Source organism: Atta colombica, unplaced genomic scaffold (genome assembly GCF_001594045.1).
Source record: "Atta colombica isolate Treedump-2 unplaced genomic scaffold, Acol1.0 scaffold150, whole genome shotgun sequence".
Lineage (NCBI taxonomy): Eukaryota > Metazoa > Arthropoda > Insecta > Hymenoptera > Formicidae > Atta > Atta colombica.
In genome coordinates, this window is record NW_017259240.1 from 1,891,226 (window position 1) to 1,905,430 (window position 14,205).

Genomic DNA, 14,205 nt, shown 5'->3' on the forward strand with positions numbered 1-14,205 from the left:
ATTCAAGATTGTCTTAAGTTCAATCTTGAGATGTTACGAACCATCAGAGACCAATATTCAAAATCGATTTTTATTTTAAGATCGTTTTAAGTAATATCTTAAGATGCTAATACGGCTCTCTGATTGGTTCGTGATATCTTAAGACTGCAGTTAAGGCGGTCTTGAATATAAGTGAATCGACTATGAATACCGGCCAGAGAACCGCATTAGCGTCTTAAGACATTACTTAAGACGATCTTGAAACAAGAACCGACTATGAATACCGGTCTTAAAGTGGTCTTAAAGTTAGTTGGAAAATTCTTTTTTCAGAGATTTATTCAAAAGCCGAATTCTCTCTCTCTCTCTCTCTCTCTCTCTCTCTCTCTGGCGTGCTCTGTTAAATCTATAGTTTCAAATTTAACTTAACATGAGTGCCACTGCTAACTAAATATAATACATCGTTATTTTATACTAAAACAATAGTTATATTTGACATTATACAGTGTCAATTTAACACTATAATGTAAATTGACACAATATAGTGTCAAATTTAACTATCATTTAGATTTAACAGAGCTGTTCTCATCTTAGCGTTACCGCAAGTTCTGAATTTTGTGTCCTCGGATCCTGTTTTGGTCTCTTTTATTAGTCTTAGTTTATTAGTCTTCGGAAGTTCCGCTACGCAACATCGGAATCCTTGTTAGAATCCGATCCAGTTCGAAATTATCTTGGCAAAAAGGCATGGGCGGCCGCCGTGGTGGAGGGGAGGGAAGCGCTCTTTATTAAAAATTCTTATTCAAAGTACGCCCGTAACAATGGCTCATAAAAGAAATCCTGTCGATGCAGGAAGAGAGCTTTAATAAAGGAATCCTTAATGGTGAAATTGCCGATCGTCCTGACGCTCCTTCGGGAATGACGATGAGTCGTTCAGTTTATTAAAAATCTTTTATTTACGACGTCGTGATGATAGAGAAATTGCCATCTATGAAAATTTCATGAATATAATAGGGATTGTGGATTCCCTCGCGTGAGAATTTATTGCTAAAGAGATCCTTTTGTTGAGGATAGTTTTGTTACTTGATGATTGCAAAAAAGAAACCTGAATTGCAAAAACGATTATATATATAAATATAAATACTTAAGGAACCAAGAAGAGAACTGAAAACTTATACAAAATAAAAATAGCTCTAAGACACGATATTCAGGATTCGAGATACAAAAATTTAAAAGTTTATGGCTCGAGAATAACAATTTAAAGTTCACAAATTCGAAATGTAGAGAAGACCAAATTATTGTAAATAATCTGTACACGCGCGCGTGACGCTTTGCAAATCATTTTACACAATAATTTAATATTATATTAGCAATATACAGAATAAAAAGAAAAAAAGTATAAAAAAGTATAATAAAAAGAATAAGAGGAAAATAAAAAGAAGAAAATGTTCTATCGTACATTGAGTTATTAGCTTTTCGACAATCAAAAAGTATACCTGAGCTCGGTCTCCCCTCAGTATATGGAAATTTAATAATTCAAAATTTAAGGAGTTAAAGCTCAAAGATTAAAAAGAATTCAAAACCTGCGCTTTTAATTCTCGAAATTTATTTTCTGAGATTTATAGGGAGGATCTCAGATATCGGGCTGGCAATAAGAATCAAGAACATATACGATTGTTCAAGTATCCAGGAGTAAAAATGTAAGATATATGGAAGTATTTTTCTTACACAGGAAATGAATAATGGTCGCTGTGAAGAGAATAAAATCGTTGGTTAAGAAATCTGAAGGAATAAACAATTCTGTAATTACACCTGAAAAAGGCTAGAGATAAATTTCTGGACAATCCAAATTCGTAGGATTTGTGCCTTTTTGATCGGCCAAAAGGAAAATAGATTTACGTAGTAGAAATTGAATTACATGGAGAGACTTTCTTTGCCTCTCGTGGGAACATCATCGAATCTTTACTCCAAAGAAGACGAAAGGAGGCTTCGTAACCGGGATCGTTCAACTTGGAAATGTAAATTAGAAATTATGATAAAAATACAATTCTTGTGGAAGAAAAAAATTGGAGATTATTCATACTCGTTGACAGAATAGGACAAGAATAATTGTAAAACAAATTGCTATTTTTATGAGATAATTGGCGTAAAAGATGAGAGTATAATAACGTGATTATCGTAACAACTCTATTATTGTTATAATTATGCTGCTATTACTATGTACTCTAGCATTATTGTGTAACATTTACAATCGTTGTTATATTTCTTCGCTACGTTGCATTTGTTTTCATTATTAAGCTATTCTTTGATAATGAGTGTTTTATACAGCTATTAACTATTAACGATATTATTGACGGTAGCAAACAATGAGAGGAAGGCAATGCAATGGTAATGACAAATTAACGAAGTCATTGTGACGGGAGACATTGCGATGGAAGTAGTCAGGACGATTTATTTTCGCGTACGGTTCAATGCTCTTGATTCTTCCCTACTTCGAGTGTTTGTCGAGGAGCGCTCGTTCCCTCGACTTTTATCTTTACGGCGGAACGAATGCTCTCAAGAACAGCCATCGATATTCCCGTCCCGGAAATATCGGGCTTGTTCTTCAGTACGACGTGTTTCAAGACGATCGACCGACCCCTTCCCCGCGATAAATTATTGTTTCTTGAAAAATATCCGCCCGCTCTGCCCTTTTCTCCGTCGATTTTCAAAATTCTCACTCGATAAACGCACCCCTTCATCGCTCATCTGAAAACAAATCACGAAATATTGTTACCGACGTATAACGAAGAAAAAGATTTTAATAAATGAATTTAACTTGATAAACTACCGTTTTTTCTGAACTGACGGAACAAATAGAAGAAGTAAAATAAAAGATCTTCATTTCTTGAACATGTTTACTTAATATTGTTTAAAATAAAAGATAAAGTTTGTTTATCTCCAGAAATGCTCTCTGTTTTAATTTTTTTTATTATCGAAGATAGATTCCAAAAATATCCGTACACTGATTATTTCTCAAGTACTGTCTAATATTTTAGGAGTCTATGAGATCATTTTATGAAGAGAAATATGAATTCTTTTTAAGAAAGAAATTTTTTTTAATTCATTAAATAGGATATTATCTTCATTTACCTGTAATGAAGTTTTTTAAAAAGTAATGGAACAGAAACATGATTTAGGTAATATATTACTGTCCCGGACTTGTTAATGGACGGAATCAAATTTTTACAGATTTTTATTACGTTCATTGTAATTTTGTTATTAATTATATTCCCGCTAAAAAAAGGAGAAAAAAATTAATTTTTTAAAAACCTTTTCAGCAGTGAATAAAAAAATGATAAGTTTATAAAATTTTTATTCTATCTTTCAAACAAGGCCTTTGAGATTATATGGTATTATTATATTCATAAAAACTTTTCTTCATAAAATCAGTTCCTAAAATATTATCCAATGTTTAAGAAACACTCTATCCGTCTCTTAAAATTGATCTTTGTATTTATTTTTTACGTTTACCTCGGACAAACATGTGATGGAGATTATTTGTGTTCGTAACCATAATGCGTTTACGTTACTTCTATTTCAGGTACAAGGATAACAGGGCTTACCCTTGGCCGGGCGGCGAGAGCCACTTTATCCTGTATCCGGAGAGCGCGAATCAAACGATCTACACGCAGGAGATGAGAGCCTCGGATGCGGGACGGTACTCTTGCCAGGCACGTAACGACACAACCACTTTGGAGGGTGACATCACTCTCTCTGTACTCGGTAAGTAGGATATCCTAGGCTAAACCTGATGGGATTCATTCATCAGCCTATATTAGAAGCTCAAAGGAGATCCTTATTATATCTCCATTCGACATTTATGTAATAGAAATACGTTACGTAGGACGAGAATAAGATAATGATGAATAGTAATGATAAAATTGAAATCAAAGAGGCTATTCGTGGAGAGAATATTGTATTATAACATGCAAACGATTTCTTCTCTCGCCCCATAATTTGCACGTTGCATGTGTAATTACAACCAAACACCTTAATTCAATATCGATATATTTATGTTTTTCGATTCTAGAGTAATCTAGTCGAAGTGAATTTATTAAAATTGAATTTATATAATTTTTGTTATAGCATAAATTTTCCTCTGATTTGAGAAAAAAAACAATTTTTCTTTTTATATTATTTAAAATGTTAAATAATGTAATACATTAAGAGACGTACAGTGGACTTTCTGAGATATAAAAAAATGTTAATTTTTACATTTTTGCATGTCTCAAAGAATCCACTATCTAAGTCCATGTTTAAGTTAAAATTAACAGACATATATATAATATGTATTTTACATATAATATATATTTATCATAAAAATTTAATCAATAAAGAAAAATTGCAAGTTATGTAAGCAAATGTTTAAATTGCTTACCTTCTTCTGGAATACAAAGCTCTGCTTATTTTAATAAATTACAGCTATTACAATTTTTCCTTATTGATGGATATTATGTGTTTGCAATGCCAAAATAATTTTTAGACAGCTTTTTATGTTAGCATTTCTTAGAGTATTACTGTTTAAAATAATGATGGAAATTTTTAAATGTTAAATATCAATAAGATAAATAACAATAAAAGTGACATTCCCGTTGAATTCATCTAAAGAATTGAATTCAACCTTTACGATATTATGAAAAAAATTGATGTTATTTAAATAAATTCAACGTGATTTTGATTAAAAAAAAATTTTTTTTCACTTTCTATTTTAAATAGTTTGCATAAAGTAGATGAATATTTACTTTCAATCTTTTTTTAACTCGGAAGCGTTCCAGAAATCGTGCGGACTGTTAAGATGACTTTACTGTCAATAATACTGTTAGTGTTAACAAATTATACGGACGATATATTATTGATCGTGCGTTAATAACTGATGGATTGACATAGAATACTGACGGTGATCTAGATTTTGATTCTCGAGTATCAGCATTTTAATAAAGCGATGCTAATAAATCCATGTCACAGTATGTCATAGTGCGATAGATATTGCACATAAAACTAAAGTGAAATATATTGCCGACAATACCTGACCGTGTAAGGTTATAAAAATACTAAAAGTATTGATGCGTATTGTCAGTATTATTTATTTAATTATATATAACCGATCAATTTTATTGACCGGTTTATAGGGTCACTTTTACACTGAGCACTTCATATAATATTTGAAAAAGTAATTTTTATATATCTAAAAAATGTTGTACAAATTAGATTCTATAGGGACAGTTGATTCAATCTTTCTAAAATCTCTTTTTGTTTTATCGAGTTTTAAGAGATGACCCACGATTGTGGATTTATAACTAAAGCAATAATCGAATTTTTTTTTTAATTTCAAACAACAACTGTAATAACAACAGCTAAAAAAGGGAAGCATCAATCGGAAAAGTGCACGCGTTCGATTTGAAACGCTGTCGTTGCGATTAAAAAAAAAAGAGCGCAAAATTCGGATGATCACATGAAGATGCGCCTTTGACGCTTCCATTCAAAATAAAAGAGGGGCAGAGGACGCGGGGACGATTGTCGCAAAAAGCGTTGCAAAACGTCAATCGCTATCGTCGACAAAACGATACTCGTTTTCGATGTCCGCGTCAAAGAGCCTCGTCATCATGATACTGTCATGTAGAGATCCCGTGGGACACAATGTTGGCTCGTATGAGAGAGAGAAGACCCCTCTGCGATTCTTTCCGCATCTTTTTCTGCGTCCGGAACCTTTGTTATTACAGACAAATCTTTCCTACCGTTTAATCAAATGTTTTTTTCCCCGGACGATACAAATTCGGGGATAAAGGTTTTGAGATCTAAATAGAGAATGAACGTTGTGAGTTTATTTTGTAAATAATATTTAATCGGTTTTATTCTCAACTTTTTTTCTCCTTTGCAATTATACAAAACGAAAACGTATTGGTTGTTTAGAACACTGTGAATGATGGATTTAAGATAATAAAAGATAAAATTCGAGATAAAGCAAAGTATTGAGAAATAAATGATAAAAAATATGCTTTTCTTTTTAAGTAAAGATTTTGTTGCTCTTCTTATCTATGAATCGATAATCATTCCTCCTCGCGTTTCATCTTCGCGTTTGTTCCCGCGAGATAACATAGCACGGTGTATATATCGAATGCCCACGAATGTATCGATCCGGAATTTCAATTAAATCTCTCTGTCTGTCGGATCTGATCAGTTCCGGACAGTCAGTTCGCTTTTCCGGCGCATGTTTTCGGTACCGGCGTGCATGGCAGGAGAAAAACCTCTAAAAGTGTTGTATTGTTCAGCTACATCGATTTTTATGACATCGTAACATCGTTTTTCCGACCAGAGACTTGAATCGTGTTTCAGGGACAGTCGTCAAATTTTTGGGTTTTATTATAATAGAAAAGTCAGGAAAGAGAAAGAATGGCAGTATATTATATATTTATTAAAATAATTAAATGCATTGTTAGAAATGTAATCACGAGCTTTCTTTACATGTAAATGAAGCTCCTGATTATGAACGAAATTAAAAGTAATGAATGATTTGATTGAAAATTAAGTTACAGCAGTTATTTAAATGTAATGAACGTGAACATTAAATTTATGAAATTTATAACTATATTTTTTAATAAAATTTTATAAAAAGTACATTAAATTTCATAAATTTTTATGAAAAATACATTAAATTTAATCTAATGTCTTGAAATTAAGTAACTTCAAATTGTGTAACTTAAAAGTTAATGAAATTTATGAATATTTCTAACAGTGTGATTATTAGTATTACAAATTTGTATCAATTAATTTTAATATCCATTAATTTGTTTCTTAATTGTCCTGAACATTCGCAATATTCGTGAATTTTTAAATACGCGCAATAAATTTTATTAACCTTTACATTAATTTAATGTACTCGCATTTATCATTTATTATTAAATATGAGATTTAAATATGTCTGTATATATTTCAAAGTAAATATTTATTTTTGTTGTAATTATTATCCTTGATATTTATGATATTCGTAGACCTTTTAAACATCCGCATCCCATAAAATTTAAAACATACGAAAAAATTTTTATGTTAATTTATTAATTTCATATACGTATATGTTCACGTAAAAATATAAAATATGATATATAAATAATATATGTATACATTTTTATATTATTTATGATAAATTTTTAATTTTCACATTCACGTATTCTTCAAGTAAATCTTTGTTTATAAAAAACAATTATAAAAAACAATACATGTAAACATATATAAAGAGGAAGAGAGTGAAATAAGAAATCAGGATCACCCACTTCATCACTTCTACAAGATAAAGTTAAAGTTCGGTCGGGTAATGTAATCGCGGAGAATCGTCGTAGCGTATTAGAATTCGGTTGGAAAACGTTTGGAAAATTTCGCCTTTTCGCGGACGACGAGGGCGAATTGCCGAGTTAATATTCATCGGAGGAGCGACCGCGTTTCCGGTCGTCTACGACTCCTAAACCCCTCGATTTAGCACGCATTCGTGCACTGCCGTTCTTCCTTAGTGTCCTGCCTGTCGATATAACTTCTAGCTTCGCCCCAGCAATTTGCCGGAATTCGTCCGAGAGAATTTCGAGCCGGCGACGTTTAACTCTTTGAGCATATTGAACATATTAAATTTCGCTGTTCAATTCTTCGTTTCTTCATTTTCTCTGCCGTTAAATAATTCTCACAATCAGCTATCAATTTATCTACGTTATTAAAAGTTGTATTACATATTCAAGAAATATTTGAAGGCTTGAAGAATATAACATTGAAATATTTTCTGGTCGCGATGATTCATCGTACTTGTATTTCATTCGTAAATTCATTCGTGAAAAATTGATACTGAATTCACTAAAGAATTGGAGATTGAAACAAGACAATTCGATCCGCATATTTATCAAGTATTTTTATCAAATAATTCAAACAATGAATTATACATCCTTAGTCAAAAGCCAAAAATATAAAGAATCCTCGCAAATTGACGTAAATTTATGTTACGAAAAATGAATTATCAAACAATTTTATTGAAAAACAATATTTATTTTACAAACAATATTTATGTAACAGTTTTAATATCTTGTTGTTTTCTTGTTTAGTATCATGTTGTTTTCCTTTGAATTTTATTATCGTCTTTTCCAAGAAAACGCGATAAATTAAGGGTGCTTTATATTCATGGCCGAGGCTGTATAGCTTTAGTAAATTAAAGGAATTCACGCATTAGGAACGTTTTTCTGTATCGCTCATTTACTACAAGGACATAATTAAAAAATTGTCATTTTGAAGTTGCTTACAGAAAAGAACGGAAACGTAAAAAAAGAAAGAATATACTTTTATTCCGCTAACATCAGTTGTACTCCAAAATTACATTTTTAAATTAATATATTGCAAATAATGTTAATGAGATTTAAAACATTCAAACTTATTTTCTAGACAACTTTGTTTTCAAAAGTTGTGTGCTGTTATTATAACAAATGGAGCGGTATATTTATATTGGTCTCATATATTTTTATTAAAGGTATTTTGCGCAAGATGAAGAGAAAGATAATTAACGTGAACACAGGGATTATAATCGAGAGTGGACGCTTTTCTTCGCGTGCCTTGGGAGTAGATTAATGAATAAATTCCTTACACGAGCTAAGAAAGCAATTGCTTCGCGGAAAATTGCCAGTCAGGAAAATTGGTACGACCCGATCTCTCTCTCTCTCTCTCTCTCTCTCTTTCTCTTTCTTTTCTTGATGCATTACGCGATTGAGCGAGGTGCGTAGGTAGAAGATTCTACGAACGACCAATCGAATCTGCTTCGTGGAAGAGTTCATTCGCCGTATGCATCTGTTCACCGATGACGCATCACAGATGCACCGCAGTTTGACTTTGGAATTATCCTCGCAGAAGTCTACAATTGCGAGAAGAAATCGTGTATTCTCTGTCTTCAATCTTTGCATTATCTTAAGAGATTGAAGCTTTCAACTTTTTTTTTTTCATTACAAAGAGTTCTTAACACTAAATATTTGAGAACTTTGTGTTCTAAGACACGATTTGAAAAGTTTACTGTTCGTATTTCTCATTTTTTATTACACAGCCTTGGCTATAAGTAATAAGGCATCCTCAATTTATTGCATTTTCTTGAAAAACGTGGTAATAAAAAAATAAGGACTAGGGCTGATAATCGATTTTTACATTCAAGGCTTTTTATAAGAAGCCACACTGAGAAAAAATATAGTTAATTTTAATAAATATTTAGTTCAATACTGCCAATTGAACATTTACTTACAGTAAATAAATATTTGTTCGATAAAAAAAATGATTGTTAAATCAAATTAATTCTTTTATCAAATAAATATATCTTTATATTTAATAAATATTTAGTTGGCAGTATTCAATTAAATATTTATTAAAATTGACTATATTTTTTTTCAGTGCATTATCTAAGCTTAAGTCGTAAGCTGTAAGAAATTAACCAACTATAATCGATTATTCTTCTCACATTTGACTGTGAGTTGATTGGTTGTTTTTTTATAACCTATGACTGAAAGCTTAGGTAATGGCTTATTGTAGAAAGCCTCTTAAGTACAATTTTAAGAAGTCATAAATCAATCAGACAGCCGTATTATCTTAAGACATTACTCAAGACGATCTCAAAAGACTGGACTATGAATAGCGTCGTAATAAAATTAAAATTATTACAAAATTAATTCTTCTTTTTTCGTTATATTGTTACAAAACTAAATATTACTTTTCAAAACTATTTTTCAATTTATTTTTCATTAAATATAATAACGTCAATTTGCGTTGAAGTTGGAAAGTAATAAAATATTTATGTTCACTTTTGTAAAACGTGATTTCTTTATTTAGAATTGTTTGTGCTCGTTTCTTAAGATTACCAATTGATGAATCATTCATCAGCGAGGTGTTGACAGAATGTTAACAATTGTCTCAATCGCGCTTCGTTGGCTTATCAGTTGATTCTTGGGACGACAAGTGAAGCGTATCAGAGTTATCATTGTAACGACTATTTTGTCTGGCCTATTTTTCGAGGTGGGTGCCGTTAAAGGCGCCGTTAAATTACGGGAACGCGTTCGCAGAAACTTTAATCGGGGTTCTTCGAAACAAAGGCAAGCAACGCGCGTGCTTGACGTCCGTGCCCAACCATATCAGTGGCCGTAAGTGCAACGAATTATCGTCGCTCCGTTTGCGCTGTCCCTCATTGCGAACGCAATTACGATCGTACTTGAAAGAGTTTTTCATCAATTTTCCATCAGGATTCCGCTGTCTACAAACCTTTAAATTCCCAATTTGCAGACACTTTAAATATTTAAGCTCTTTTAATCCCGCAAGAAAATTTTTATAGAATTTTTTATTGCAGTATTAGATACCTCGATTACGAAATAAAATAGTTTAACAATTTAACAGCTACGAATTATAAATTTGATAAAATATTTAAAGTATTAAATCTCTTCAGAAATGCTCAACATAATATATATTTTCATTGTTATTTTTTAGTTTGTCATAATTCTTTAAGCACTTTAGCTTTTAGCTTTTTTTATTGTAATTCATATATACGTGATTAAAAATTTTAATTTATTAAATTATATTTGTCGTCATTTTATTAATTTTCCATCTGTGCAGGCTTTAATTTATTGCATTTATTTTCTTGCGAAATAAAATTCAAAGGAAAAGCAACAAAATATTAAAATTATAAAAAGTATCATTATAATTAAAATAAATATTATTATAGCGAACAAATATTATATTTTTCAATAAAATTATTTTTAATTTTATTTTTTGTTGGATATAGAATGTTTATACATGAATTTGTGGGGATGCGTTATATTTGGCCGAAACTGTATATATAAATATGCATATAGAAAATTATCCAGTGCGAAATTAAAAGTGCGAAACTTTGGTTGATTTCTGTCCAAACGGTGCGATTATTTGCAATTCGTATCTGTTTGATTAAATACGCTTATAAAATTAAGCTCGAGCTCGACGGTATTTGGCGTGTGACTGTCGAATAATTTGCGAAAAGCTGTCGGGGTTCGCTTTTATCGCCGTGCATTATCGCGAACGCGATGACTAATTTTCGCCGGGACGTTTCCATTGATCAACGTGAGCGTAACGGCGAATCAAATTGTCGCAATTTCAGAGGCGCGGACAGTTTTTGCTCGCCCAAGCTCTACGTAACAAATGCAAAACAACATCGACAGAGATCGACGCTGCAATTTTTCGCCCCAAGTATTTACGGGGTGCATTCCGACTCCGTATAAATCCATGTCTACAACGCGCCCACACGCCCATGTTGGCAGTTATTATTCGGCGAAACAGAAACTCGATCGCCGGCCCTGCGATCATCCTGACGACGATGAATTCGATTTTCGCCAAATTGCAATCCGCTCAGGGACGAAACGTTGTTGCCAATCGGCTAGCTCTCTTTGTCGCCGTCGAGATCGATTCCCGTCGTTACAAAGGTGGCCCAGACGCGCGCAGCATCCAAAAGCTGATCCACAAGAGCTTCTGCTGTACCGCGAAATTCTGCCGTTCGCGGAATGGATGATGAAAAATTGTGCAATGCGCGACTATGCAATTTTAATTTTTTTTTTCAGACTTCAACCTTATATCTATAAATATAAAATATTTCTCAATTTATCGCATTTTCTTGGAAAACGGCGACAATAGAATCCACAAGAAAACTAATAAAATATTAAAATTGTTATAAAAATACATTTTTTAATAAAACTGTATTTTAATTTATCTTTCGTTAGTTATAGTTTACGTCAATTTATGGGATTAATTTATACTTTTGGTTAAGTAGGATGTTACAACAAAAACAATATTTTAATATTATATTATAATACGGAAAGAACAACTTTTTTTGAAATATTAAAAAATTTTTTTTAATGTGAAATAATTTAACTTCTGAAATATTTAAAATTTTTTTAGAGCAAAAATCTAAAAATAATATTATTGAATTATCAAAATAATTACGTAGAACACTTAAACTGGTTACTAGAATGTCAAAACTTTTTGCAACATATTTGCTCATCGTTCTTGAATTTTCTACATAATTATTTTGATGTTTCAACAGAATTATTTTTAGATCTGTATCCACCTAATTTTTTATATATTTCAGCGAAATTGTAGTTTCCGTAAATATACGTTTTTTAAATATACGTATTAATTTTGATGTTAATAAAGGAAAAGATAATATTAAATGTCCATTGTAAGTATAGTGGCTTTTCTTGATATTCCTGCTATTAAATAGCGAGTTCTAGTAATTACTTATAGAATTATTTTTAATATTTCGTTATTATACTATGACGTTAGTTATGTATATACATTATACATAATAGTGTTTATAATAACACATTTTTACTTTAAAACATTTTGAAATGTGAAATATTTGCATTTTAGCATTTATTCACATATTTCCTTATTCTTCTTAAACTTGAGTATTGTCACACGAATATATGTATATTTGAATGTGTTGTTTGTTATCTATAATACTTGGATATACACTTTTCGAATTATTCAAAATTTAATAATAGTATTTTGTTAATTTGTGACCCCGTGATTGCTTTTTCAAAGTTTTCACATAAAATGATTATTCCATGAATCAATTGTAGTTGTACTGTTAATCTTATGTTTTCATTTATCTTATATCTTAATTTAATATTGTATAATATCTTAATTTATATTATAATATGTACTATGTATATATACTAGATTTTTATTGAGCAATTTATATGCGAAAGAAGTGTGCACACATAATATTTTTTCTTCTTTATTAATTTCGTAACCAAACACTTTTTTTAAACAAAACCGATTTTTTAAGATCTATTTTTGTGTGAAACCACATTATGTTTATCTTCGAGTTGTATGCAGTGTTGCTATATTTTTATTATTAATGTTCTAAGTAATAAATGTAAGTTTGAGTCTAAAACCGATTGACCGACACTTTGATGAATCATTAAGTTTTAAATTTAAACATTGATTATTAACTATGACTATTAAGTTATTGTCTAAATAAGAGAAGCATAATGCTATTTTTTAAATTATTTTTTTCTCTTATATTATTTTTATTGCTGGAATTAAAATTGAACTTTATTATTTTTATATGAATCCAAAAAGGTTTCGTTTTACATAGAAATGTTTAGAAACGGGAGAACGCGATTTAAACGTTTTAGATCGCCAGTTTCATAACTGGAGGCTTCGTGCGGAATATTCCTAGCCTTAATTCTTCTGCTATATCGAAACTTTTTCGAGTTCTACTTTTTTTTTCGCTTGAAAATATTACGGAGAGAGAATCGACTCTGCAGGAAGGTGTAGCAATCTGGTGGGTGGTGCTCGTAATTGCGGGGTCCGCGCGACTCACAAGAGATGGATTCATGAATTACGGGCGCACAACGCACAAGCCACGCGCGGTAAATTGCAGCGTTGGGGAATTGGGTCGATTTAATCCCGCGTTTTGCGTGTGAGGTGCGCGTAGGTAGGTAGATAGATGTTCCGTGAATCCGCGATCAATTCTCTTCGTAGAAGCGCGCCGCGTATTATAAATGTCGCGTGGTCGACGACGGCACTTATTATCTGGACGCACTGATGCATCCAGCGAGATGGTGAGAACGACTAGCGACCACTCGAATTTCTCTTTCACTTTAAATGTTTACAACGTATATGTTACTTGTATGTATTCACATCCTATATATATTTACATTTTATTGAAAAATTAAAAAAAATTTAAATTTAATATTTTGATGGTTTTTAACACACAAAATTTCAGATCTGCATCTACACTGAGAAAAAATATAGTTAACTTTAATAAATATTTAGTCCAATACTGCCAACTAAACATTTACTTACAGTAAATACTTGTTTAATAAAAAAAAAAGATTGTTACATCAAATTAACATTTCTTGTTTATCAAATAAATATATCTTTATATTTAATAAACATTCAGTTGGCAATATTCAACTAAATATTTATTAAAATTGACTATATTTTTTTTTCAGTGAACCTATAGCTTTTTAAATACTTAATTTTTAGATAAAAAACAGACTTGTCACAAAACCAGAAATCATGGAAATATCAGGTAAATTGAAAACTCAAGGAAATTAAGAAAAGTATTTTGCAAAATTTTTTGAAAAATTAAAATTCTTGGCCTTAAAAAAATTTTAAATTACACATACACAATTTTGAAATATAATATTAATAATA

General features: G+C 31.1%; 1 protein-coding gene across 1 annotated transcript in view; it reads left to right on the plus strand.

Annotated features, from left to right (window-relative positions):
* The window catches only part of LOC108685310 (interleukin-1 receptor accessory protein-like 1), a 250,827-nt gene that overhangs the window by 154,938 nt on the left and 81,684 nt on the right, over positions 1 to 14,205 (plus strand). Inside the window, exon 2 of the mRNA XM_018190039.1 lies at positions 3,557 to 3,738. Within this exon, the coding sequence (XP_018045528.1) occupies positions 3,557 to 3,738 (182 nt within the window). The remainder of the gene's footprint in view (positions 1 to 3,556; positions 3,739 to 14,205) is intronic.